The 26,945-nt window shown below is 53.6% G+C and overlaps 11 protein-coding genes across 11 annotated transcripts; 5 read left to right on the top strand and 6 right to left on the bottom strand.

Moving 5' to 3' along the window:
- Nucleotides 1-982: 982 nt before the first annotated feature.
- PG997_012588 (tRNA uridine 5-carboxymethylaminomethyl modification enzyme) lies at nucleotides 983-5,926 on the bottom strand (the record flags this gene model as incomplete). Its single annotated transcript, XM_066816902.1, has 8 exons — nucleotides 983-1,006; nucleotides 1,080-1,710; nucleotides 1,825-2,070; nucleotides 2,418-3,147; nucleotides 3,186-4,077; nucleotides 4,127-4,358; nucleotides 4,902-5,470; nucleotides 5,528-5,926. 8 exons carry the CDS (start codon nucleotides 5,924-5,926, stop codon nucleotides 983-985), a joined length of 3,723 nt encoding a protein of 1,240 aa, XP_066662594.1.
- A 59-nt stretch (nucleotides 5,927-5,985) lies between these two features.
- On the bottom strand, nucleotides 5,986-6,666 carry PG997_012589 (uncharacterized protein; the record flags this gene model as incomplete). Its single annotated transcript, XM_066816903.1, has 1 exon — nucleotides 5,986-6,666. One exon carries the CDS (start codon nucleotides 6,664-6,666, stop codon nucleotides 5,986-5,988), a length of 681 nt encoding a protein of 226 aa, XP_066662595.1.
- A 559-nt stretch (nucleotides 6,667-7,225) lies between these two features.
- PG997_012590 (Maintenance of mitochondrial morphology protein 1) lies at nucleotides 7,226-8,583 on the top strand (the record flags this gene model as incomplete). The annotated part of the gene is made up of 2 exons (XM_066816904.1): nucleotides 7,226-7,266; nucleotides 7,341-8,583. The coding sequence occupies 2 exons, from the start codon at nucleotides 7,226-7,228 to the stop codon at nucleotides 8,581-8,583; spliced, it is 1,284 nt and encodes a 427-aa protein (XP_066662596.1).
- Nucleotides 8,584-9,132: 549 nt separating this feature from the next.
- On the top strand, nucleotides 9,133-10,521 carry PG997_012591 (uncharacterized protein; the record flags this gene model as incomplete). Its single annotated transcript, XM_066816905.1, has 3 exons — nucleotides 9,133-9,198; nucleotides 9,532-9,714; nucleotides 9,778-10,521. 3 exons carry the CDS (start codon nucleotides 9,133-9,135, stop codon nucleotides 10,519-10,521), a joined length of 993 nt encoding a protein of 330 aa, XP_066662597.1.
- A 1,245-nt stretch (nucleotides 10,522-11,766) lies between these two features.
- On the top strand, nucleotides 11,767-12,539 carry PG997_012592 (uncharacterized protein; the record flags this gene model as incomplete). The annotated part of the gene is made up of 3 exons (XM_066816906.1): nucleotides 11,767-11,888; nucleotides 11,961-12,364; nucleotides 12,463-12,539. 3 exons carry the CDS (start codon nucleotides 11,767-11,769, stop codon nucleotides 12,537-12,539), a joined length of 603 nt encoding a protein of 200 aa, XP_066662598.1.
- A 246-nt stretch (nucleotides 12,540-12,785) lies between these two features.
- On the bottom strand, nucleotides 12,786-13,469 carry PG997_012593 (uncharacterized protein; the record flags this gene model as incomplete). The annotated part of the gene is made up of 1 exon (XM_066816907.1): nucleotides 12,786-13,469. The coding sequence occupies one exon, from the start codon at nucleotides 13,467-13,469 to the stop codon at nucleotides 12,786-12,788; it is 684 nt and encodes a 227-aa protein (XP_066662599.1).
- A 2,033-nt stretch (nucleotides 13,470-15,502) lies between these two features.
- PG997_012594 (branchpoint-bridging protein) lies at nucleotides 15,503-17,596 on the top strand (the record flags this gene model as incomplete). The annotated part of the gene is made up of 5 exons (XM_066816908.1): nucleotides 15,503-15,885; nucleotides 15,955-16,258; nucleotides 16,349-16,588; nucleotides 16,643-16,957; nucleotides 17,015-17,596. The coding sequence occupies 5 exons, from the start codon at nucleotides 15,503-15,505 to the stop codon at nucleotides 17,594-17,596; spliced, it is 1,824 nt and encodes a 607-aa protein (XP_066662600.1).
- A 528-nt stretch (nucleotides 17,597-18,124) lies between these two features.
- PG997_012595 (uncharacterized protein) lies at nucleotides 18,125-19,894 on the bottom strand (the record flags this gene model as incomplete). Its single annotated transcript, XM_066816909.1, has 3 exons — nucleotides 18,125-18,271; nucleotides 18,440-19,259; nucleotides 19,473-19,894. 3 exons carry the CDS (start codon nucleotides 19,892-19,894, stop codon nucleotides 18,125-18,127), a joined length of 1,389 nt encoding a protein of 462 aa, XP_066662601.1.
- Nucleotides 19,895-21,270: 1,376 nt separating this feature from the next.
- Nucleotides 21,271-21,980, top strand: PG997_012596 (uncharacterized protein; the record flags this gene model as incomplete). Its single annotated transcript, XM_066816910.1, has 4 exons — nucleotides 21,271-21,489; nucleotides 21,589-21,694; nucleotides 21,778-21,826; nucleotides 21,911-21,980. The coding sequence occupies 4 exons, from the start codon at nucleotides 21,271-21,273 to the stop codon at nucleotides 21,978-21,980; spliced, it is 444 nt and encodes a 147-aa protein (XP_066662602.1).
- A 1,456-nt stretch (nucleotides 21,981-23,436) lies between these two features.
- Nucleotides 23,437-24,507, bottom strand: PG997_012597 (uncharacterized protein; the record flags this gene model as incomplete). The annotated part of the gene is made up of 3 exons (XM_066816911.1): nucleotides 23,437-23,553; nucleotides 23,637-24,104; nucleotides 24,244-24,507. 3 exons carry the CDS (start codon nucleotides 24,505-24,507, stop codon nucleotides 23,437-23,439), a joined length of 849 nt encoding a protein of 282 aa, XP_066662603.1.
- Nucleotides 24,508-26,112: 1,605 nt separating this feature from the next.
- On the bottom strand, nucleotides 26,113-26,769 carry PG997_012598 (uncharacterized protein; the record flags this gene model as incomplete). Its single annotated transcript, XM_066816912.1, has 2 exons — nucleotides 26,113-26,334; nucleotides 26,437-26,769. The coding sequence occupies 2 exons, from the start codon at nucleotides 26,767-26,769 to the stop codon at nucleotides 26,113-26,115; spliced, it is 555 nt and encodes a 184-aa protein (XP_066662604.1).
- Nucleotides 26,770-26,945: the final 176 nt, after the last annotated feature.

The raw sequence follows: 26,945 nt of genomic DNA on the forward strand, positions 1-26,945 counted from the left end.
CTTAGGATGGGCCTTTAATTGACTGTTCGCAGCCCACGGGCCGTCAATCGGCCTCGGTGTCAACCATCGTGAAATTGGGTTACGCCTCTAGCCGAAGAAACAAAACGCGGCTAGCTAGGTCGGCGCTCCCGTCCGCATCAACCCGTTCGCCTCATAATGCGCTGTCTGGTTCTTGTACGTTATGTGTTGACTGCCGCATCATCATGTTTAGTGTCCACGAGCACAAATTGAGCAATGGCTTGCCTGCCTCCATCACGGCCATATGCGTATAAATTAAACGCTTATGGCATAGGCACCATCCTCCGAATAATGCATCTTTTGAAACAGTCTAAATGGCCCATCACGGTAGATCCGGGAACTTGTCTAAATGCCGGGTCCTCCGCCAAATTTGAGGCCATTACGCATACCGATGACTGTCTCGGCAGTGAATACCTATATATAGACCATTGCTAGTTCAATCAAGAACCAAGTCCATATCAGTTACGCTATATTTCTAAGGGTTGTGATGCATTGGTACATGGCTTGTTGGTGGTGACGAGGTGAGCGGAATGATATGGCCCATATTCCATCGATGCCTCTAGTATGTGCATTATAAATAAATTAGTAGAGGCACGTAGTACACCGTGGGAAGTTACTAAGTATGTATATATATTTAATCATGGTGGTTTATTGTCCGTACGTACAGAAGACTGGGTGCTCCACGATGTGGTCACTTTTGACTTCCGACTGCCAACCTACATAATGTAACATCCCGATATCCATCTGTCCACCGGGCAGGCTGATAAGCTGGGGACTTTCACCACCTGGTCTTTTTGTAAGCACCCCGCGTGTGTAGTACGCCTTCGCGGTACGCAGCATCGTCCCACCCAGTCGTTCCTTCCGGGTTCCCACTCACCCGTCCTCTTTTGACTGGAATGATACCTAGATACATAAGTAACAACCTGACACTACTAAGAACGACACCCAACAACTACGGCTGACATCACTTCTTTGCTGCATTCAACACCTGAACCCATTGTGCAACCAGCAAAAAGGCAGAGAAAACAAAAGAAAGAAGAGAACCGGCCGCCATGAAGTACCACCGCATCCACGGCGCCTGGATGAGTATTCCAAGTGCCGGTGGCCACCGCGAGACCAAACCCGAGTCGGCCCCGATCCAAGACGTCATGCTGCGACAGGTCATCCGGCATTACAAGCCGGACCCCCACGACCCGCTGAGGCGCAACCTCCCCTTCGCCCCGCAGTCCTACCGGGACTTCATGCTGTTCCCAGCCCACTACACCGGCGCCGCCGCCGGCATCCTGGCGCTCACGCTGCAGCAATCCCCCTTCCCCCTCTCGCTCCTGCGCTTCGTCGTCGCCTGGCTCGCCTGGCTCTGGACCCTGCTGACGGGCACCGCCTTCCCGCCCTTCCGGCCCTCGGGCCTCTACCGGAAGCAGCCCATCTTCTACCAGTCGAACCACAAGTCCATCGTCGCCTCGGACGTGCCCGTCGTCTGCCCCGGCTACTGCACGCGCTACCTCGACGTCGAGCTCGAACTCGGCTTCGTCCTCGGCCGCTCGCTGTACAACGCCGCCGACCCCGACGAGGCCCTCTCGGCCATTGCCGGCTTCGTTGTCCTCAACGACTTCAGCGCCCGCGACGTCCAGTGGGCCGAGATGCGCAGCGGGTTCGGGCCCCAGCTGTGCAAGAGCTTCGCGAGCTCCATATCTTCGGTGGTCGTGAGCGCCGATGAGGTACTGCCCTTGTTGCCGGTATGTTTCCTCTCCTTCTTCTAGCACTGCTTGCTGGTGGGTACTGGTACTGATACTACAGCCTCCTTACCCCTCAAAAAGAAGTTGACTGGCAGAGTCAAGATCAACGAAAAGGTCGTTGCCGAGTGCGCCGTGGGTGCCAAGGATTGGCAGTTCACACTGGGCGAGGCGCTCATGCACGCGTCGAGAGGCACGCGGCTGTACGATGGAGAGTTCTTCGGATCGGGAACACTGCCACGTGGCGCGGGCATCGAGAACATGTCGTTCAAGGTCGAGGTTGGAGACACGGTGACTTTGGAGATCGACGGGGTGGGAACTGTGACGAACACGATTATTCCCGAGGAGAAGAAGAAATAGGATCGACCGCTGCCATGACAGGTCGATCAACCAAGCATCTACTAGGAAATGGGCAAACAAAGGTGTCAGGAGGGAGTGGTGGTATACCATATGACATTGAATGATGTGTGTATGATTCATGAGTTCTTGTACTATTTTTTACAAATGAGGTCTCGGAGTATTTCCACATGAGCCTCTAAACGCCTGTCAATGCTATAGTTGTACACCCCTTTTATATGCATGCCTGCCTTCCTTCTTTGGGTGACTACCTCATATAAACGTAATCTACAGCTCTCTCGTCCTCGCCTCGGCATCCAAAGTATCCACTTCGCTCCCCAGCGGCGCCAGATCGCCCAGCGGGTCTCCCCGCCGACGACCTCCTTGAACCGCTCCGCCCGGTTCACGAAGCTAAGCAGCCGCACGCAGCCCGCGGGCGTCATGCCCTCGATGCGGCGTGCCTGGCCCAGGCTCTCGGGCTTGGTCGCGTTGAGGACCGTCTTCTCGTGCATGGACAGGCCGACGACGCTGTCGTAGTCGAGGTCCGTGGGCAGGCGCAGCCCTCGTCCTTGACAAAGAGAGGCCTGCTCGGCGCGCTGCATGTCCACATAAGGAGCGTAGACGGCCTCGATGCCCACGCGGTTCCGGACGCGGGGCGAGTGCTGCGTGATCTCGGGAATGCGCTCTGCCAAGTCGGACATCTGCACGCCCGCCAGGCGGAGGATGTCGAGCGCGCTGCGTGGCTTTGAGTCGCTGCGCGTCTTGAAGCCCGCGGCGATCCAGTGCGGTGGTGGCAGCACATGGGCCCGGAGCGCGGCCGTGAGCTCCTCTATCTGGGACTTCTCGTCGCTGTAGGCGGACCAGCGCCGGTCCGTGACGACGCCCCAGGACCGGCCCATCTCCGTCAGGCGCAGGTCGGCGTTGTCGGCGCGGTGGCTCATGCGGTACTCGCTGCGGCTCGTGAACATGCGGTACGGCTCCGAGACGCCCTTGGTGATGAGGTCGTCGATCATGATGCCGATGTAGCCGTCGGCGCGCGTGATGCTGACGGGGGCAAGCCCTGGGAGGCGCGGCCGGCGTTGATGCCGGCGATGATACTTTGGCCGGCGGCTTCCTCATAGCCTGTGGTGCCGTTGATCTGTCCGGCGAGGAAGAGGCCGGAGATGGCCTTGGTTTCTAGAGTAGACTTTAGGCTGCGCGGGTCTACGTAATCGTACTCGACGCCGTAGCCCGGCTGCAGCATGTTCGCGTTTTCGAGACCGGGTATCGTCTTCAGCAGTTGTTCCTGGGCCTCGGCAGGCACTGTGATGGATAAGCCATTGGGGTAGATGACGTCGTTGTCAAAGCCTTCGGGCTCTAACCAGACGATGTGTCTCGTCTTATCGGGGAAGCGAGTGACTTTTGCTTCCAGAGACGGGCAGTACCGTGGTCCTTTTACGGACTCTCGGATGTGTATCGTTTTGTCGAGATTCGCTCGTACCACCGCATGCGTTTCCTCATTCGTGTAGCTCGCCCAGCAAAGTAATTGGTCTTCGACGCTGACTTTGTCGTTGAGATAGCTGAAGGGGTGCGGCGGATCGTCGCCGCGTTGCTCCTCCAGAACCTTGAAGTTGATGCTTCCCTTTGCTATCCGGGGCGGCGTTCCCGTCTTTAACCTACCCAGCTGGAACCCAGCGTCTTTCAGCGATTTGCTGAGTCCAAAGGTGGCCTTCTCTCCCATGCGGCCAGCCGGAAAGCTTTCCAACCCGATATGGATCTCGCCCCCGAGGAAAGTCCCCGTCGTTATAATGATCTGGCTTGTGGGTAGCACCTCGCCCGACTCGAGGCGCACGCCAGTGATCTTGCTCTTAGCCCCGTGCTCGCTCGACCCGGCCGCCGCCATCTCCGCCTCGCCCACCACGATATCCGACACGCTCCCGGTGATGATGGACAGGTTCGGATAGGACGTCAGCTCCTCGCGCATGTGCTTCTGGTAGAGGGCGCGGTCGATCTGGGCGCGGGGTCCCCAGACGGCGGGGGCCCTTGCGACGGTTCAGGACCTTGAACTGGACGCCGGCCTTGTCGATGATGCGCCCCGCGACGCCGTCGAGCGCGTCGATCTCGCGCAGGATCGTGCCCTTGCCGATGCCGCCGAAGCTCGGGTTGCAGGAGCAGACACCCAGGTTGTCGAGCTTGGGCGTGATGAGGGCGGTGCGGGCGCCGGATCGGGCCGCGGCGGCGCACGCTTCGGTTCCGGCATGGCCGCCACCGACTACGACGACATCGAAAGGTCTGCAGTAAATAAAAAGCAAGAGTCAGCCAAAACGCCGCTATGAGTTGCAACAGGGAGGATCTGTAGCGGACCTCGTATCTTGGGCTACCGTCGCAAAGGTTCGGCGCCGGGTGCACTGGTTAAAGCGCCGACCGGCCACTCTTATCGGCCTGCTTAGTCCTCGGGGAGCCCATGCTTTCTGCATTATGACCTCAAAAGAAGATACAATTCAAGTTTGCTAGTCGCCGAACCATGAGAGAATCGCCATGCCCTTCTTCAAATTTCTGGAAGAGGCAACATTGGCTGCCGGCAGTAATTCAATTGGTTGTTAGCCAATCAATCCGGTAGGCGGTGTGGAGAAGCCGGCATAGCACTCATGCGCTTACTTACAGAGGCAACGGTCCGAAGCCCAAAGGACGTTGATGCAGTTGCTCCAGGCTTCTATTGAGATTACTTAAGGTGATATCGCTATAAATGATAAATGCCCGGTTCTTCATCTCCGCTGAAGTTCTCGCCTTAGCCTTCCAGCCGTCGTGGTAGGCGGAGGCTCCGGCCAGGATGACACGGCATCGTCTACTTCCTCCAGGAACGTCGCCGCGTTGTGTATTGTAGTTCCTCCCAGCACGACTCTTATGCCCGGTGAAGATGCGTTGATCCCTGCCACCATCTTTGCCTCCTCGTACGTTGTACCTCCAATCATGAAAACTACAATGTCCTGGGGCTTGTCTTTCGTGCTGCCACCTCCCTCCACAAAGGGGTATTGTTGGTCGCGTAATCGTCCCTTGATGAGGTTCTGTAGCGTAGTTTCCAGGTGTGGAGAGTGTTGTGTGTAGACATTCTCCACGCCCTTCAAGCCTTTGATGGCTCGGGCACCCGAAAAGATGCCACCTCCTTCGAATATGTCTGCAATACCGCCTGCCGCTTGCGATTGCTGGAGCGAGTTGTGGTATGCCAGGAGTTTGGCAACCATGTCTGCGCGGCGTGCCGAGACACCTCCAGCAGCCGTGAGGAGGTCTACAAGCATTGCCAGAGCGTTGGATGCATGCTTTTCGTATCGTAAAGCATACAAGGCTACCAGCCCAAGTTTGGCATCGGTAGTCACAGAAGGGTTCTGTATCAATCTCTGGACATTCTACAACACTTTTAGCAACCGCTGCCCAGTTATAAGTGGTGTTCGGTTTCCACCTACCTTGAGATCTGTCGCATGGTTATCGTTGCATGCCAAACTCTGTTCCACCTCGCTAACTTCCAGCAGGTTCTCGGAACCGACCCTGCGACTCAACTCGGACACCAATGTAACGTGCTTGCTGACGTTGCCTGACAGCTTGCGGAACTCGGGGTACTCCTCGATGAAGCGCTTCATGTCTGTGATGGATTCAATGTTGGCGTTGTTTTTGGTTTTCGACTGGTACTGCTCGACGTAGTCCTTGATATTACCGCCGAGATCACCAAAGTTGAGATACATGTTCTTCTTGAAGAACGGGTCTTGGTCCTGCGACAGGACAATCTCCTTCAGCTCGGGCCGTATCTCTGGCACATCACTCAGATCCACACGCCCGTTGCTGATACCAAGGAGGTGATGAACCATGGCTTGGTAGGTCCATTGGTTCAACAATGGTGTGGCCGGGTCTTCACGTCGGTCCAGGATCAAAAGGATAGGGTGTGTATCGACTTTCCGGAAGTCAAAAGCTGTTCTTCCTGGGTGATGTGATAGCGCACTTCGTTGGCCAGCTTCTTGGCAAGCAAGCTGTTCTTCTCATAGCGGATCAAGGGCTTCTTCTTGAGAGCCAGTAGCACGGCGGACAGGCCCTCTGTGGTCCTCTGTAGAGCATCGGTATTCCACATATCCGGGGTCCCACTCCATATACGCTGTTGTGGAAGTGTGAGATTGAGCGAGAACAAGTCCGGGTTGATGACGAGGAAGTCTGCAAAGTGCTCTTGTACGGACTTGACGACTTCATGATCATCGGCCTCGGCCAGCCTTTCGAGGGCCGATTTCTTGGCGACGTTACTGAAGTACAGATGATATTCACCGTATTTAGGCTCTCTCAACTCGTCGATAAGAAACTGGATCGAATCTGAGGACGGCCGAACAAAGCATACACACTTCAGATGGCGCATCTTCTCCCGAGTCGCATTGTCCAGGCGGTCAATGAGGTAGACTTCGTGATTGAGAAGCGATGACTGGGTGATGGCAGTTGAGACGATGGGCACAGTGTCTTTATCCAATAGGAGAATCTTCATCTTGGCAGATGGCGCCCCGGTCGCGCTGTCTCCGGCCGACACCATCTTAGCGATGTAGCCGGAGACGGCCTGCACGACATCCATGTTTGTGTTGATGAGCCGTGAGCGCCGCAATGCCTCGGAACAATCGCAAGGATCAGGTGTTTTGAGAAGCAAGACTCAGGACTACCTGTCGCACGAATGGCAAAAGTACAATTTGAAAGCCAGCACCTTCTGGAATGTCGAGATGTTGGATGGCCTCCTTGTGTTGATGGGGACAGCTGGACTTACCTGAGGCGGCAGCTTGACACCCACCCACCACAACACAGCCCGTTCGTTGGCTGCATCGTCATGTGGCAGGGATCGGGGTCTGTGCTCGACCTGTATCAGGGGTTAGCTTAAGTCTCCGCTACTTGCATAAGCCTTCAAACAGCTACATGTACCTATGACGGAGTAGCAACCGCCGATAAGATAGCAGCAATTCAATTGAACGGGTACACGATGCGCATTGCGCTGGCAACTTTTTTGCCTTTCTCAAACATGTCGAAGCGAGTTCGAAGCCATCTCTTCCCACTCCCACACCGATTCATATGACCTTTGGCAAATAGAGATGCCGTAGCAGCGTGTCCAACGATTACATTGCCTCTTCTAGGCTGTAATAGTCATGGCTTCTGCTGAAGTCTGCCCAACGCGGCCGGAACCGACGTACGTGGATATTCTGCCAACCCCGCCATCCGTTACCAAGTCCCCCATCACCTTGACTGACAGTTCGCTACCAGGTTGTCTTTTACCCAGGGCTTAATAGTCGGCCAGCTCTCTGTCGTTCTTCTCATCGCCGCCTTTATTAAATTCTTCATCTTCGGGGATGCCCCCTCCCCCGAGGAAATAGCCCAGCTCCGAGCCACAGAACGACGCTCGCGAACGCTTGCACACAAACGATCTCTCCTTACCCTCCGTACCGACAACCCCCGGCAACCCCAACCGACTCTTAATAAGAAGAAGTCTGCCATTTTACGCAACCCGCCGACCCTCACGATCGGTTCCATATTACACAAGACATACTACAACGTCGACAGTCACCAGCCTGAGTCCCTAGACTGGTTCAACGTCCTCATCGCCCAGACCATTGCCCAGTTCCGAAGCGACGCGCAGCACGATGATGCCATACTTACTTCACTGACCAAGGCGCTGAATGGGACGTCCCGCCCCGATTTCTTGGACGAGATCAAGGTCTCGGAGCTTACCTTGGGCGAAGACTTCCCTATATTGAGCAACTGTCGTATAATACCACTGGACGAGGACGGACTGAGCTTGGATCCCGGGCCCAATGCTGGGAAACGCTTCGATGCTAACAGCTCCCGAGCCACCCGCGAGGGCGCCCGGCTGCAAGCTCGTATGGACGTCGACTTGAGCGACATGATCACTCTTGCGCTCGAGACCAAGATGTTACTAAACTATCCGAAACGACTGACTGCTGTCTTGCCCGTCGCCTTGGCCGTCAGCGTTGTACGGTTCAGTGGCACGTTATGTATCTCCTTTATTCCCAGCAACCCGTCGCAAAGCACACCCACGATGATGGCGTTCAACTTCCTGGACGACTACCGTTTGGACTTCTCCATCCGCAGCCTTGTGGGGAGCCGGTCACGGCTTCAGGATGTCCCCAAGATTGCGCAGCTAGTGGAGTCCAGGTTACATAAGTGGTTTGATGACCGGGTGGTGGAGCCGAGATTCCAGGAGATTGCTCTGCCGAGCTTATGGCCACGTAAGAAGAACACGAGGGGTGGCGAGGACGACCCGGACGGACTTTCCGGAATGGGTAGCATATCGAAAGGGAAATCAGGCGACGTTGCACGGGATATGAAAGGCGAGACGCGCAGAGAAAGCGGTGCCGAGTCGGACATGCTCAGAGACATTAGCCCGGATCCCGGCAGCTTGCGGTATCGGAGGCGAGGCCGTCTCGATAGCACTGGGCAGATGAGCATGCCCGGCGGAATGCCCGGGATAACCATGGATGTATCATAGTACTGTATCAAGACCTAAAGTAAGGAAAATTATACAAAGCATGCCGCTTATGCGTCCCTGTTTGAGAAGTCACCTCAAGCTAGACACGTCCTGTCCCAGACAGAACAAAAAGACGCATCGAATTGCACTTCTTCCCATTCTGGGATTCGAACACAGGCCTTGACATGCTTTTTTATACGGCACCTTCGTACCCGCCGTACTACATGGGGCTGATGCCTTCTTCACCATCAGCATATCGGCGAGATACCCTAGTGGGTCTTATAAGATGTCAAAGATATGTAGGGTCCGGGGAGAGATGAACACCAACTCCGTTCATGATCAGCCCTATACTTGATGACGACTAGCTGCCCCGGCTTCTGGTGGACTTCGTCACCTAATAAGGCTGGTCGTGACCTGCTTACTACATCGTCAGCAGGCCTCGAGCCATTCTAGTAAGCCGCCTGCCGCGTAAATTGAGACTCCGCAATTGCACTCCTGTATAACCAACTAGGCTAGGTCGGGACAACGTGTTTTGAGGATACGAACGGGTTCGGACGGAGGATTCGTACCATGTTCGACCAGTTTGGGGTCCGGAAGAATACCCCTGGCCTCAGCTCGGCAATGACGGAATCAGTGGTGAGACAATCCAATACCATGGGTCGTTGAAATGAAATGCTGAAGTAAGCTGACTTCTCACCCGCGGTTGGATATGTAACATGTAATGGTACGGATATGTCTAGACCATCTCATCAATGTCTACATAAACCAAGCCGGTGCCCTGTTGCGCTTCGCAAATAAACCGAGTTTTGTTGCTGAACAGAGCTGATGCGCATTTCTTGACCAAAGTTTCTATAATCCCTTTGGAAACTATGTTGCCTCCCACTCTACTCTCTCTCGCAGCCGTGATGGCCAGCTGTGCGGTTCCTACACATGCGGCACGAGAAAGGTCCAACCAGGCGTCAAAGGTAGCGAGGGCCCCCCAATGTCCCCAGCTTCTTCAAGCCCGGTGTGAAATGGCAAATCGAAATTAGCAACCCTATCAAGGTATCAGGGTCCAAGGCGGTGGCGCCAGTGGATGCGCGTGTCTGGGACGTCGACATGTTCGACTCCATACAGGGCGATGCCTCCAACAACGTCATTGCAAAACTTCGCGTACGTACTGAGTTTCCGCCCCTCTGCTGGCTTTACAGACAACTAATATCCATCGTCCTCTAGGCCGCTCAGAGGTCAAGCGTGGGCGATATATTCGTCATCTGCTATTTCAACGGCGGCGGCCTGAACCCCACAGACCCCGACATCAAGCAGTTCGCCGCGACCGACATCCTGGGCACGATTCCCGGGTGGGAGGACGAGCACTACGTGGACATCGCGAGCAGCGCCGTGATCGAGCTGATGAAGAAGCGGATCGACGCCGGCGTCGCCGGCGGCTGCGACGCCTTCGACCCGGACAACATCGACGGGTACCTGCAGCCGAGCCAGGTGCGGCGCAAGACGGGCGACAAGCGCGCGCTGACGGAGGCCGACTACTACGGCTACGTCCGGGCGCTGGCGGACCACGCGCACGCCGCGGGCAAGCTGCTGGGCCAGAAGAACGCGCCGGAGCTGCTCGCGCTCGGGGACGGGACGGGCCGGGGCCTGCTCCGGGACGGCCTCGTCGACTTCGCCGTGACCGAGGGCTGCGCCGTCGGCGGGGGTAGTAGCAGCGACCCGGCGTGGTGCGGCTCGGTGCAGCCCTTTGTCGACGCCGGCAAGCCCGTCTTCCAGATCGAGTACCCGTCTGAGTGGGGTAACAATTGTTCGCCCGCGGCTCTGGGCAAGAGCGCGCTCGACAAGTACTGCAAGTACGCCGCGGCCGGCTTCAGCCCCATCATGAAGCTGGACGGGGACGACTGCGGGCTTGACGGCGTGACGCAGTACTGTGGTTCGACCACGATTGTGAACACCCCGATGGAGACGTAAGGAGAAAAAGTTAGGGCTGTCCGGATTTGCTGCCGATGTTGCACGTTACCCACTCTGAGAATATTAGATCTATCCCTTTTCGATCTGGGTCGTCCAAAGGTCAAAAGGGGTAGATCGTGTACATATTTGACCGCCCGCTGCCCCACTTCATCCATATGAATCATAATAGCAGCAGAAGATATAATGAAGTTTCTACTATAGCCATGTCTTATGTCATGAAATGTCCTAAACTATCTGGCAGCCAGATTTGCTTACTCAGGGGTATGCAGTGTATGCTTGCAGATTTGGACTGGAGCCGAGGATGTGCAATAGACATAAGTTATAAGCAGACTATTACTGACTAGGACTCCCTGTATATACTTAGTTCACCCCCCAGGCGGAGAGTCGCCGTACAAGAAGGTCCGGCCCGGAAGACCAGTTCGGGGTATTGCTTCCACGTGTCGTCGGCCAATACTCAGATATGCAATGCGGAGGCGGGGAACACCGTGGCGGTGCCAAGAGCTTTTGCCAGTTTCCATCTCTATCTAATTTATATTAAAGTATGATCCTATTCCTTGATTCATACCCGGCCGACTGGGGCTCATCGTCCTTGGCGGGTTGTGACGTCGTATTTAGCCTGCGCGGATGATCTCCTTCCTGACTTTCCGGTTTAGGAGGGGGTCTGGATCTGCATGATTTCCACTTGCAATGCAAACTAGCATGGAAGATAGAATAGTTAATATACACGTCGAATTTTCTCTCTTCCCGATCACGCGGTCGCCACTCTTTCCCCACAACTGCCAGGCCTGACCAGATTCTTGGCCTCGCAGTTCTCCGATCCATAGTACAAGTGGGCGAACCCCTTAAAGAGAGTGAGTCTGAGCGAACCAATGGGTAGTATTCGAGAAGCAGGACAAGACTTGGTATTCTATTAAGGCGGAGGGGGCCAGGAAGCCAGCAAACATCATGATACGTGGTAACATAACATGTCGTCACATGGAGGTTGATCTCCCCAGTGGCTTTCCATTCCGGACTTCCGCAAGGGGAAAACCAATATCATCCCCCCTTGCTTATTGGCGGTACTATAAATGCCTGCTGGATCTTCTTGTTTCACCTGGAGATACATGGCACACCCATCGCAGCAACATCCCCACTAAACTGCAATCAAGAACCCCCTTTCATCTATACAATATCTCTGCGTCTGGATCCTCAGTGCGATTGTGATACCCTGCTACGTCATTGTATCATCGCACAAGATATAGAACCATGAAGTGGCTCAAAAGCCTCGCCTACCTCGGTTTCGCGGCTTCTTTCGTATCGGCCCACCCAGTAGTCAGAGAAGCCAGTGATGGAGCAGCGGCCGAAGTATATCAACTAGGCGCCATTGTGTAAGTATTCCCTCCATTGACGAATTGGAAGTATGGGGATGGCGTTAACCCTTTACCTTTCCCCTTCCACAGCGGCGGCGTGGACGACAGGACCCTCAACTTCAACGGCTTCACCGTCGGCATCTTCACAGGCCAGGACACGGGCCCCATCTACGTGACGGCGCAGCCCAGCAGCCAGAACGCGAGCCACTTCTCGCTGCACCTCTGGCCCGCCGACAAACACGAGGACCACGTGCTGGGGCTGCAGCCGACGTACGTGGAGCAGGAGAGCCCCGGCATGATCACCCGGATCGAGAAGCCGCCCGTGAAGAGCCCGGGATCCGGCGATGGGGGTGATGATGATGACAGTCAGGCCATGTGGAATACGTGGACCATGGTCGACGGGAACCTCGACGTCTATCCGCCGCCGCAGAGCTGGGTCGCCGTCACGTACCCGAACGGCGGCTCTGGGTCCTTCAATCTTCTGGCCATGATTCGTAAGTTTTCGATCTCACAACTTCTTTCTGCCGCTCCACGTACCGTGTCCAGGGGAGTGGTGGTTTGTATCAGATGCGCTGACATATGTGCATCACAGCTGGGTGGGCCGCTATCGAGCCATTCAACGCTCAACTCACCTACACAAAAGTTGACGTCGCTAAAATCCAGGGCTGAATCGCGGGACTTGAGGAGTTCAAAAGGTGATAGTGAGGGCCCGGCAACCATCCAAAAATGGAAGAGAGTCATGCTTCTTGAGCTCGTCGGGTAATTGATTAGTTCGGTTTCTCTAAGGCGCCAAAAAGCATGTAGTTATTGTGTAATCAGATTATCAATGAATCCATTGACAGTGATCAGCCATCAGAAACGCTGCGGCCCTTCGAGCACCGAGTGTATGATAGGGCATATGGGAAAGGAAGAAACTCAAATGTCGAACACTGCCAGGCCAGGAAGCTCCGACACGCTGACAGTTACACGATCCTGCTGCCTATACAAGTCACCGAGATCGTCTTTTTTGACCTGCCCAAACGCCTCCCCAGGGAATATCCACATGCCAAGGGCCGTTGTCGCCCCTCGCTCCCTCCGCTTACGTCTCCCCTCCGCCAGCAGGCGGCTAGGGTCCGGGACGGCTTGGCCGCGACCCAGGCATCGGACGTCCGGGTTGCTCGTGCCCTCCCACTCGATCGACTCCGACCAACGCTGGCGGTGCACCTGCTGGCGCACCGCAGACCCCGTCAACGGGTACCGCGCCATGGCTTTTCCCTCGTCGTCGATCTGCTCGAAGCGTGGCACCTGGTTGGCCACGCACACATAGAAGCGGAAAGGAGGAGAGTCTGCGGTACGCCGTCGTGCGACGCCCAGGCTCTTTTCGAGACACCGCCAGCTGTAGTAGAACCGGCGAGGGTCCTTGTCGAAGGGCAGCTGCTCCAGGTCGGGCTGCACGGGCCGGGGGTCGCGCTCGAGCCAGTCGAAGTCGATGCAGGACCGGCCCAGCTTGTCGAGACGCGGCAGTAGGGGCAAGCCTCCGCCACGTGGGCCATTCGGCCGAGCTGCGGTGGCCAGACGTAGCAGACTCTCGAGTTGGCCCTCAGCTGCTCGACGCACCATAATGACCGAAGCTTGGTGCTGAGGATGTCGACAAAGGATGCCGTGGCTACGGGGTGGTGGAGGACGCTTTTACCCCTTGGAGTGGCTGCTCCCAGACTGCTCCCGTCGCTTCCATTGTCGTCGACTTCCTCCTCGGGTGTGTCAGCTAGAAATGCGTCAAAGTCGAACTCTTCTAGCACTTCTTGTCCAGATTGTAGATCAGTAGGAAATGGCACGTCAAAGAAAGTCTTCCTCTGGGAGTGAGCCAGGGCCAGATGCATAAGACCCTCGTGCTTCGGGTCGTACGCTCTGATATCATGCAGAATATCGGCAATAAGGGAAGGCATCATTTGCCAGGACTGCAGATATAGGACGTCATACTCGGGGCATATCCGTATATGACCGCGCGCGAGAGGGAGGCGAATGCGGAGGAATTCTAGTGCAGCCAGTCTTGATTCCGAGGTGGCGGAGAGCAGAGGACTGGCTGTGCTGGATACGGATGGGTTGACCGAGAGCTTATAAGGGCTGCTACTGATGATGTTGCCAAGTTGGTTGTGGCTAGAATAGAGCGCCGGTTGTATCGGATAGAAGTCATCAGATCCGTTGCTGGGGATGATAGAAACTGGGATGAAACGGTGTTGGATGAGACACAGGGTCCAGATACGCAACCGAAGCTCCAAGGGGAGGCGAGAGAAGAAATGGAATCCTGAAGTGTGAAAGCTCTCGGTTGGAGCTAAAAGTTCATCATTGAAGAACTTGGTCTTCTCCAGTTCGGTTTCTCCAGCTGTTGCCATGTCCTTACTCTCTGGTGCGGTAATGGTTGACTGTTTAGATTGATTCATGAAGTTGATGGAGGACGGGAAGAGCTGAAGGAGAGAAAATGGAACGACTACTTCGTTGGTATAGGCAGCAACTTTACGGGGCAGCTGAATCGGCCCCCGCCGCGGCTGAAAACCCCCTTGAGTACCTACCTCGAACTTCGGGCCGAGCCACGAGACACGTAAAAATGATAGTATATTATGAAAGAGCCGGCAAATAAAGGCATAGATTCGTACCCCCGCCCGGTCTGCCACGGGCCTGGGGATCATAGAATGCCGGGTTGTGTAGGATACTCTTGGGGCTGCTCACCTGCCCTTGACCATGTCAAATCATCCTTACATTGCACAGAAGTGTGGTGCTGCACGCCTTCGTGACAACAGTATCTCGTCGACTCTGGTCTGACTTTGTAGCAGCTTGACAAAACTACGTATGCCAAAAAAGACTTCTGGAGTGCATGGCTGTACCCGAAGTTCTCCGAGTTCAGGCATGGTGTATAATCTGCTCGATTGAAGTCGAAAGACGTGCCACATAAAGCTGAATCGACCCGATGGACGACAAGATGATAATTGCTAACAGGGCCATCGCAAGCATGGGCTGAACAGGGCTCAGGCAGTAGCAATAGTAGGGTCTATCAGACTCTTGTGGGATATGTGAATGATCAGCTCCCCATCGGCAGAGTTTAAGGCCAGCTAGACCGGTCGGAGCCCGGTGTGGCGTCGGAGTTCACCTCAAGACGTGTCAGAAGCAACTCCGACATCAGTGACATGGTGGCCGCGTCCATGGAGCCGGTAGCTGATGCGTAGATGTGCCGCTATTAGGGGCTAAGGTCAGCGGATGTACATGGCTCTGGCGTATCGTGGTCGCAGATGCAACTCAAAAGGGAAATCACTAGCCAAATTGCAAGTTGATTTATTGCTTCTGCTGTCGCATTCAATAGGGGCTAGTGATTCATTCATTGCTATTGCTCCTTGTCAGAGTGGCAGGCAGCAGGTACTTTGGAGCTTGAGGTGAAAAGTCGACATCAATTGAAGGTGGAATGCGTAAAGGTGGGGAAATCGCCGCCACAATTAGCCACACGGCAGCAACTAGGCGGCAGTGCCACCTGCGGCCTAAGCTTTTTTGCCTTAGCTGCATCAACCGGAGATGGCCCCCCAGAACCATCTTAAGAACATTATCTTTTTCCAGCATCCGCAAGTTGACAGATTCCCAACCGTTCAACTTGTAATCTCGCCAACATGTCGTGGAGAAACCAGGGCATTACTGGATCCAACAACATCCCTTTGGGAAGCCGCCGACGAGGCGCTGATGATGGAGATGATGGATCCGTCAGGCGCGAAGCGAGCGTCGACACTCCCAGCTTCAGCAATGGCGATCGCGACTTGAAGCGCGGTCGCAGTCCCGAGCCTCGCTCCGATGCCGACGGCCCTCGACGCCGAAAGAAGCGCAACCGATGGGGTGATGCCTCGGAGAACAAAGCAGCTGGTCTGATGGGCTTGCCGACAGCCATTGTCGCGAACATGACGAGCGAGCAGCTCGAAGCTTACACTTTGCATTTGCGCATCGAGGAGATCAGCCAGAAGCTCCGGATCGACGATGTCGTGCCAGCTGATGGTGACAGGTAAGCAACAGTCCCCATATCATTTCTGCATCACGGACATGCACTAACTGTTATCCTCTCTTGCTCCAGATCTCCCTCGCCCCCGCCCCAGTACGACAACTATGGTCGCCGTGTCAACACCAGGGAATACCGTTACCGAAAGCGCCTGGAGGATGAGCGCCACAAGCTGATTGAGAAGGCTATGAAAACCATTCCTAACTACCACCCGCCTCAGGACTACCGCCGTCCCACCAAGACCCAAGAGAAGGTCTACGTGCCCGTCAACGATTATCCGGAAATTAACTTCAGTGAGATTGCTAACCCTCTAACCTTTCTAACCATAATCCTTCCCCGTGTCGTCCAAGGTCTTTCCAGAGGAGCCGTCGCAAATGTTGTAGATGGGCTGTGGACAAGCCTGGCTTCATCTTCTAACCATCTAACCTCGTATTCACCCGTCACCTATTGCAGACTTACTAACACTTAGCTTCTTCCTACTAAAGTCGGTTTACTTATTGGACCCCGTGGCAACACTCTGAAGAAGATGGAGACTGAATCCCAAGCCAAGATTGCCATCCGCGGTAAAGGTTCCGTCAAGGAAGGCAAGGGCCGCTCCGACGCCGCGCACGCAAGCAACCAGGAGGAGGACCTTCACTGTCTCATTATGGCAGATACCGAGGAGAAAGTCAACAAGGCCAAGAAACTCATTCACAACGTCATCGAGACTGTATGTTCACCCTTGCCCCTCTTGTTACCATGTGCTTATACTGACAATCAACAGGCTGCTTCCATTCCCGAAGGACAGAACGAGCTCAAGCGCAACCAGCTTCGCGAGCTTGCTGCCCTGAATGGTACCCTCCGAGACGACGAGAACCAGGCCTGCCAGAACTGTGGACAGATCGGTCATCGTAAATATGACTGTCCTGAGAAGCAGAACTTCACTGCCAACATCATCTGCCGAGTCTGTGGCAATGCTGGTCACATGGCCCGTGATTGTCCTGACCGACAGCGTGGTGCTAACTGGCGCAATGACGGTCCTCCTGGCCGCCCTGCCGCCCGCATCGGTGGCGGCGATGACGTCGATCGCGAGTACGAGGTATGTGTTGAATCCCTGTCCTTCCTTTATATGCCGTCAGATTACTAACTCTACCAGCAATTCATGCAAGAACTTGGCGGCGGCTCTGGTCCTCCTGCGCGCATCGAGGCTGGCCCTGGTTCCTATAACAACGGCGGTGGTGAGCCTAAGCCCTGGCAGCGAGGCGCCACTGGTGCGGCTGCTCCTTGGCGTACTCGCAACCACGATCAAGGTAACGATGAGCGCGGTGGTGGCGGCGGCGGCGGTCCTGCTCCTTGGCGAAGTCGCGGCGATCGCGGTCATGATAATAACCATGGCTCGAACGACTACTATGGCGGCAACAACAACTACAACGGTGGCTCTGGTGCTGCTGCTGCTGCTCCATGGCAGCAAGCTGCACCGCAACAACCTGCCTACCCTTCGTATCCTGGCTATCCTGGTTATGCTGCACCTGGCATGGGCGCTCCTCCGGCAGCTCCTGGAATGGGGGCACCTGGCTCGACCGGCCTGGGGGGCACCTCCGGGACTTCCTGGCAACCTGAATGCGCTCATTCAGCAGTACGCTGGCGGTGCGGCGCCCCTCCGCCGCCGCCGCCCTCTGATGGCGCTCCGCCGCCTCCTCCTTCGGACATTCCTCCTCCGCCTCCACCTGGTGCTTGAGTGTAGCGGTATCCGGATCCCGTGTCCATGTACACTAATTAGCGTTCCTCCAGCCAAGATTGGCACCTCGAGTGGTTTATAGCATTGACACAACAGGCAGTATGATTCATCTAGGGTATTAACTGCACGCAGGGACAGTCGTTACAGCAACAAAACACGCCGTTTGCCCAAATGGGGCCATTGTGCGCATACGAGCGCAGGTCTGACCTGAATGTTTTTGTAGTATTAGCTGTAATCGCTTAACATTGATTTTTGCACGTCTTGTTCTCGTGTTTGATTAGCCTCGGCTTGTTGTAACTCGAGGCTGCCAACCTGGTCACTGATGTTTGGTGCATTCTTCATTGCATGTTTGAGTAGCATTGCTTGCCACCCAACAACCCGCGGGGCATTCCAACTGACCAACATACATGGGGTTGGAGGGCCTCGCATTTTCATCAGCACCATGCGCATCACACGAACCCTGCCTTCGCCGGAATCTGTTCACATGCCTGCCATGATCTTTGCTCCAATATGAGATATATCTCGAGGTCAGTATCGAACCTGATACAGTACACTAGCTCGTATGCCAGCAGTGTCCTTCCAGCCCTGGATAAGAGGATGCCACTTGAGCAACCCAATTGCAAAATTGGAGTACCATATAGGGCTTGCACTGTATATTGATGGGTGTTTACGAACCTGTTAGAATTTCAAGATGTGACCTCTATACATATTCTTTATATTCTTAACAGTGATTAATATATGCCGTGTTCGATGTCCCATCCTCTCGGTATTTTATCAAACTGGTGTCCCAAAGAGATCGTCCATTTTCAAAACGTTTGACCATGCTGTCGAGAGTGAGCATACCCTGGTACTTAAGAACCCCATGGCATCACCATAATCCTCCTTCATTTTGTCTTGCAATCCCTCCACGGATTCAAATTCAGCGCTATTATGTTTGTCAAGTTCACCATCGTATTCCTCGATGTCATATGTTGCGTTTCTGTCCAATGACTGGATATTTTCAAGAATATGCATGGAATTCCCCAATCCTCTGCCTAGCAGTCTATCGTCTATCACATCTGGAGGCCCGCCGCTGATGACGTAGTCGTAAAGCTCTTTATAGGAACATTTTAGATCACGCCTCGAACGGATAAGATCAGGTGCACTAGTCGAGTTAGTCACATGGTTTTGTACGGTGAATAGATAGCGAAGGAAGAAAACGTGCCTTTTGTTTCCCTCGGTGTATTGATTCGGAATGCCTAGGACCAGGGAGCTCATGTATTCATAAGAGCCAGCTAGCATTAGCTCACTCTCCACCACTTTATTCCAGGACTTTCTCTTTACATAGCCTGTTCTGTGAAGGTCCATCAATTTGGATTTGTCGTCATCAGTCCAGGAAGCTTGTCCAAGTGCCAGTTGTTGCCGGGACTTATCCATCGTTCCAACCTCTGTTTCGAAGAATGAGTAAATCGTATCGAGCAGTGTAAATCTGAGCTGAAATCGTTTCTCCATATGCTGTTTCATCTCTGCCCACTCATCCTTCATGGTTGCGGGTGCGGCCTCGGGTTTCTTGTGATGCTCGGGGAAAGGCACAAGATAGAACGGAGGTTGTGTTATTATGTCTTTAGGGGGTTCTCGTTGAAGTTCCAGCAAGATCGACGGGACTGACATCATATTGAGGTTCCTTGACTTTGGTAGCGAGCAGTCAAATGCATCGTTCTTCATCGGAAGCGTGGCATTCCATCTCACACACCCCTTACGGGGATAAGTGGCCCTTTATATAGATTACAAGATATGGGTATCAAAGATGTTTCGTGGGGCAACATGGCCGGAAACGTTGATATGTAGCAAACCAGAACCAACACCGACATGCCATTTTAGAAATCGGAACACAAACCTCAATGCTGTCCATTCTTTACCGAAAAAAGCTGGAATGTTAAGCACGGAACAGGTCAGGGCCTCATAAGTGTCGGCCAAATGCTCCTGGCACGGCCACCTCTGGTGCTCCCAACCCTCTTCACTTTTTAAGTCATTGGCAGCTTCCACTTGCCAGCATTCCTTGTCAGCATCGGCCCAGTTGAAAGCGCCGCTTTTTCTATCCCGGTTGCATCCATCTTGGCGGAGTGGAAGTAGACTGTCAAGTATTTTGAACTTGAATTTGGTCCTTGTCCTGACCTGTCGGGCTGCAATGCTGGAGAAAGGTTCCAGTTCCTTCGACGGTCGATACAGGCGAGCGTCTTGCTGTTGGTCTCCTTTCCAGGTCTCTAGGACCGATTGTCGTGGCTTTTGGGCCTTATGAGTGCAGCTATAGAAGAGCATGTTTTCTCCTGGGGGTTCAGTTAGGTGAGCCGACAGTCCCCTTCACGGAAGCATTGTGACTTTCTCGGGGAGGGCCGAATGTGGTGTGGTAATGAGACAGCTTTGCTATATACAATCGGACCATGTCCATACATCGAAATCTTCTTCTCAAATCACACCAATTGATCAGAATGGCATAATCGTAACGTTGCGTCTCGGGGTAGTATTTGACCCCCATTGCCAAAGGCATGGCCATTTCAAGTAACCCATTCGTTGTACCTTGCATCCTCAAAGGTCTGTGTAATTTCTTGCTAGGCCTAATAAAATCCAATCTCTATACTAAATGACGATAAGTGGTATCCAGGATCTGCCGATTGCTATAAATGGTGGCGAATCAGAATTGAGGTGAACCGATTGCTGTGCTAAGTTACACACACAACGGAGGAGCTCATAGGTACTGGAATTGTTGACTAGGCCGCGTACAGGACGTTGAGGTCCGGAGAGGACGGAGAGGACGGAGGGAAAAAACGGTGGGAAGCCGACGTCGATATGAAATGTCTCAGTTGTAGAGGGGGTTGCACGCAATATAGATTTGAATCCTACCTTATTTTTGCCGAGAGCACAAAAAGGGGTACTGATCAGCGTCTCGGCCCACCCTCACTCGCACAAGCTTTCTCCCAGACTACGACGACTACTACCTACCCGATTCTGACAACCATATCCGGGCCCCTGGTTGAAGGAATATATTTGGCCACCTTCAGGACGTTTCGGCCACGCTATCCTTGACCGCGATGGCACTGCCCAATGAAGGGTATATAGGAGACTCATCTGCCGCGAGGACGCTTGCATGCAGGGATTGCCTGCATACGATTGGTCCAGGGCGGGAAACGCTGGACCTGTCAATCTATGGTAGATGAAGCAACGTTCACTGCAACCGGCGTCTTCTTTGTGTTGCCCTGGCTGCGTTCGTTTGGGTAACATTCAACACCAACCTTCGCCCCTTTTTCGCCCGGGTCGTGTCGTCGGCTGAATACCTACCTTGCAAACAAGTTCTCCCCCATCGGACGATTTTGGCTCGGAGAAGGCGTTGTACTTTTGTAGCTGCTAGGATAAATACAAAAAAGGTTTGATTCCCGCGGCACCTACCGTTTTGACGTAACTTTAAGCCTTTCGGGTGAATCATTTCACAGTTTCGACGCGGGGTTACTCAATCATACGCGACGACGAACTCCCTCTACCATCGAAGCGTCACATCTTTATTTCAACTACAGCGAACCCGGAATTCTCCAGCGCGGCCCAGACCAAACCTAGTCTCTTCCCGTTCCGTTGTCAAAACGCCCGCAAGTTGGAGCACAGATCACAACAGGAACGTGTGAAAATCAGATATAAAAGACACCATGAAGACCTTCAACACCATTGCCATCGCCGCCACACTGGCAACGTCCGCGGCAGCGATGCCACCCGCCGTCCTCGAGGAGACGCCATGCACGTCGGGGACGCCCACGACGACGGCGGGATACCCGATCAGTTACTTCCATGCCACGCCGACGCAGTTTGCCGATAAAACATATCAGCCCGAGGCAAACTGGGCAGGCAGCCACATTCTGGGCACATATGTGAGTGGGCTCGCGCTTGGAATCATCGGGATGACGTGGAAACCCGCTTCTTGGACCACTGAGTATTTTAACCGAATGTGCTGCTGACTCAATTGTTAGACATACGGCATGCCACTGCCCCTCGAGACCGGCTTTGCCTATGCGCAGTACAAGTGCCAGTTCAAGTGCAATTCCTTCGGAGGCTCGAGTTTCTTCGTCAAATACGGTGAGAGAGACTCTGTCATCCTTCTATTACATACATCACGTGCAAACGGTTATACTGACTGACTCTTGCTTCCTTTTGCTCAGCTGGAGTAGATGAAACGGAGGGCGCACTATGCACGTGCTACAGCGACTTGTGAGTTGCTTCCCATAAACAGACCACCCAACACTGCCTTTTTGTTGGTGTTATCTGGATAGATGGCTGACTACTAACTTACAGGATGGACCCGGACACATTTGTTGCAGATGACCAGGCCATGGTCGGCGCCTGGAACTCGCTTTGCAAGTAATTACCAAGACGGGTGGCCCCCGTCGTGTTCGACGGAGTTCACACCGGGACCAGGAGCAAAAATAACTGGAGATGGGAAGAGGAAGGGGGAGGGACAAAAGGAGAGCCGGCTAGTCATATTATGAGAATTCGTAAAAGGGGTCAGTAAGTAAGGAGTTTTAGTTCATTTGAAATGGGGGTACGTAATCTGTCAGCGGCAGTTGCACTAGCTAATGAAATTTCTTTATTTGTTTCGTTCAGTAATTACACGAGTATACCGCAGCTTGCGCCCCTGGCCACCTCAAACCAGAGCAGTCTCATATGGCAAAAGCTTTTCTACAATCACTGATCAGAAGTCGCAGCTATCGCTTGTTGCCACTCAGCCCCCGGGACAGGCCCGAGTACTCCCAGTGGCCGCATCTGTTATTGCACGGTGGACTGGTGAATCCCTTGAGGGCTACTGGTCACGATTCCGTGTTCCGGGTTGCTGCCGAAGAGATTCGATGATAGACGAGAAGTGTCAGGGAACCAGTTGAGAGTTTCCCCTGGGAAACGTGCGGGATGCAGATGCGCCCGACTCCGCCTGTCAAGCGAGTCGAATAGCATGGGCTCCTATCCCTATTCCCCTTACTTACTGCGCGTACGTGGCACGACGTCTCGCCATGTCCCGATCAAAGGTGGCTATTCCGGGAAAGACAAACTTGTATGCTAGATTCCCGAGGCTAGTTATTACTTTAGCTGGGCTTCTTTGGATGCTGGTATTGGCCGAAGTAGACGAAAACTAGTGATTTGCGCTTCGTGCCATTGCCATCCCTCGATTTCCTGGACCCCGGCTCACGCAGCTGATTGCTCCAGGGATTATGCTGGACTGTCCAACAGCAGCGCGCTCCCGTATCCGTGCTGCGGGGATCGGGATGGTTCTTTTATCGGCAAACAAAGCGCTCGCTAGCCGGATGCAAGGGAGTGTCGGCCACCGGCCGATAGTAGTTTGCTGTGGTCGGTCACAGACTACATCAGAAGTGGCTTCATTGTTTGCAAAACGCCACAAAAGGCTTCCAAACGGCAACACCGATCATCGAGCCTTGTGCCGAACGGCGGGATGAATGAGGTCGCAAGATGGTTCGTACCCTAATACGCCAAGCCAGGGAGGGAATCTAAGCTCATCAAGCTATCGTGCCGTTAAGCCACCCAAAACAAGCTGGCTAGGAAAGGCGTCGTCATCCTTAGTTCTCATGATTTCTAATCACATTGAACTCCACCGTCTTGCTGATACCACCTGACTGCAGGTTGGACTTGGCATCGCCGTCTGCCCATCCAAATCTAGCATATCGCCGCTCGAGGCCTCGTGGTGATGATGGTGATGGTAGGATGGGGACGTTTGACTCATGATGTTCTCTTCCGAGCTCGACTTCTGGCGCGGGTTCCCGCTGACCTCGATGCGGCGCTCGATGTTGTTGAGCGGGTATAACTTAAACTCGTTAATGGTAGTTTGCGTGAAATGCCCCGTCCTGGGGGGCCGATCGGTTCTCTCGGTGATACGAGGGGTTGTGGGCATCGTACATCAATCTGGAAGCCAGTATATCGATGCTGTAATTCTCTATATCATTAGCGACGCATTCCTCGCATAAAGAAATGTTGTGTGTGCTTCGAGAAAAAAAGGGGAGAGGGCAAAACTAACAGTAACATGACTGGAAACGTGCATTCCAGCGTATACGCGAATCGATCGAGCTGGCCGGCCACCGAAGACGCAGACTGCGCCGTGGCTTGGAACGAATATGTGACGGCCCTCGTGACCCCTATGCATGAGATAGCTGAAGAGAACCCCGGTGCCGCTCTGCAGCGCCGCCTTCACCGAGATGCGCCTCGCCGAGTTGAACTTGAGGAGGAGCAGGGCGGAGCTGATACACTCTATAACGGCGATGGAGATGAAGGAGCCCATGTGCAGGCGGTTGATGAGGGTTTGGAGCTCGGCCGTGCTCGAGTCCCCCATCAGGTACCGGACCCGCTCCGTCAGGATCATGGTCCGCAGGGCCACGATGCCGAGCATCAGGGTCCAGAAGGTGAGCATAAAGGCCAGTTTGGTGCGCATGTACAACATCCTGGAAAGGATGGCGTCCGAGTAGAAGGGCAAACCCGCCTCTTGGATCTGGATCAGGAATTACATTAGCTTCACCGTGAAAAAGAACCACGAATCTTGGAGAGGATCATGCGGTAGAGCGAGAAAAAGGGAGGGGATAGATGGACAGGGGCTAGAAAGATACTAGGTAGATAGAAAGAAAACTCACTAGCCAAAACACATCGTCGAAGGCAGAGGCAACAATGGTATTGGTCTTAGGGTACTCGGTGCAGTAGGCGAAATAGCACAAGCCATTGGCCAAAGCACTGGCTGTAAGCACGACGATGGGGACGGTGGCAATGACCGGGAAGCCCACAATACCAATGACCATGAAGCCGAAGCAGGCATTGATGAGACCGATGCTGCTGAGGGTGGCCCAGCTGTGCTCGAAGTAGGTTGGCAGAGGGCCGTTGTTCGTATCCATGTTAACCATGCTGGCGGTCTTGGGGGCTGATCTTGATCGCCCTCTTGGCACCCTTTTCTATGTCTCTCAGACACACTCTCTCGCGTTCAGCAGTCTCGAGTCATGACCAACCGATGATGGACTTGGATCTGCAGAAAACCCATCGTTGGGGATGCGGGAATGAGGATTGTTTTATGAGAGAGCGGTCCCTTAGCTAGTGCCTCCAGAGGTTCCTTTCGCTTTCTAGATGCATGCTGCAGGCAAGGGTAGGCCTGTTATTGCTGTCGTGTTTCGTTGTGCTGTTTCTTCGACAGTATGCGAGCTGGGCTGCATTGATGACAAGGAGTGCCCATGTTTGTCCGAAGCCTAGATATTCAGCTGCTTGTACTGCTTCTGTCAGTCTTGTTAATCAACTTAGATAGCCCTCCCCGGACTTTCTTTTTCCCAGACCCTAGGTTAAAAGTTAGTGGTTCCCTAACAGCGCTTGCAGAACCCGGCAATTCGGGCGGCCGTGCTGAAGAACGATATTGCCGCTGCGGCACTTGGCTGGCGAGTTATTCAGGGTCTAAGGTCGCTACAGGGTAGCTACCCTGAGAGAAACAAACCCCGGGCCAGAACACAAGCAAGAGCATGGGCGGTCTCGTCTGTGCGTAATACTCGGCTTAAGATATGACCAGGATCCCTTTCCCGAGACAAAACAATCCTGTCTCATGGACATTGCCGTAGTAGTAAAGCAAGGATAGGTGAACACCGACATGCTGCCTTTGACATTACTTAAACAACAAATATGGATGGATAGATTCGAACTTACTGTATCTGCCGTTCATAGTTCAGAATATGGAATCCGTATTGATTCTTCACGCCACCGAATGAATACGAGGTTGTTCTGCAGGTGTTGTTATCCAGATGGCCGTTGCAGTGGGCGTCTACACCATCTCTTAGGAGGGTGAGTTGTCACATAGTGACGAACGTAGTAAGTTACAGACGAAGTGCCTTCTCGTAGCTCAAGCAAGATGACATAAGATATCGGACCTTGCTTATCGCGCCATGCTCTGGACCTGATAACACAAGCCGCCTTAGCGCGCTGATATTGACAACGTTCCTTTTCACACATGGCATTCTACAATAGACCCAAGCCACTTATTGTAGCACGCGGGACTATGTCTTGAAATTCTAAAAGAGCACACCATCACCCCGACGACTTGTGGCTTAGCAGCTCGGTAGCCAGTCCTATTGGCTAGTACAGGCTGGTATGAGTCGAAAAAAAGAAAAGAAAAAAAAAGGCTAGTACAGGCGGCCGCGTTCCTGGGATAATTTGTGGCAGTTGACCATGGAAGGAACCACCTGCCATGTGGCAGTTCCTCATCAAACCCTTACAACAGTCATTCCATAGGAGAAGCACGAGAAAGAGAAGTGCTCATTCGCGTTCAGCGTCCGGTTGGTCGCGATCTCCGTCCGTTCCTCTGAGAACTAGAAACCAAAAGAAATGGAAGGGACAACTGAAACAAATTGATAATAAGGCATTCAATTATTCGGCAATTTGTGTCATTCCATATTCAAGCTATTCGGCGCATTCTTGACATCTTTGAGTATTTCTAGTAACTCCCCTCCTAGTGGTAATTTGACTTAGGTTTTTCAAGCAGCGGCCTGGATCAGACCGTTGGCGGCACCACCAGGACCGCGGCCGCCGTCCTTGTCATCGTCTTTGGGATCTTGGTGAGGATGGTGATCATCAGGAATATCGCCGATGTCAAAATCGGACTCCTCCCACTCCTCCTTCTTTACATCCTGTTCATCCACCTCGGTACTCTTCGACATTTGCTGCTGCTTTTGGGTAGCCGGGGCATTGGGGCCATACTGAAATAAAGACGCGTTAGTCACCAATAAAACTTAGAAAGATGGAAAAAGAAGAGAAAATAATAAAGAGGCGTGGATTAAGGGTCATTTCGCTCTACTTACGTATCCCTGCTTCTTGATAGCGGTGGAGTTGCCCTTGAAGCCATGTCTTCCGCGGATGTGCGCAAGGAAGTTGTTCCAAACGCTTCGTTTATACCCACAGGAGCATTGGTAGGTCACTCCCGAGTACTTGCTTTGGTCTTTGCGATAGGCGGCATCTGTCTTGTGCTTGCAAGAGATATGGCTGGCGATGTAATGATGGCCATTCTTCATGCCACGGTGACTCTTGCATTCGCTGCAAGTGACCTTTCCATCGGCTGTCAGGGTGCCCTTAAAGGGGTATTTGCCGTGGTAGTCGATGCCGTCTTTACGCGGCTTCTTATTGTTGGGAGCCATACTGAGGGTGGGTTATGCTTTGTTCGGTTGGGGTGTGTCGGCGAGGAAGAGCGAAACAGGTGGGGATCAGAAAATTGGTAGCTTATGTAGGGCTCGAGTAAATTGAATACAACAGACTGCACATGCATTGAATACAATGGACAATACTCGAAGGTGAAGTACCGTATCCCCTTGAA

This window comes from Apiospora hydei (genome assembly GCF_038363865.1).
Source record: "Apiospora hydei strain CBS 114990 chromosome Unknown utg000009l_segment0_segment0, whole genome shotgun sequence".
Taxonomy (NCBI): domain Eukaryota; kingdom Fungi; phylum Ascomycota; class Sordariomycetes; order Amphisphaeriales; family Apiosporaceae; genus Apiospora; species Apiospora hydei.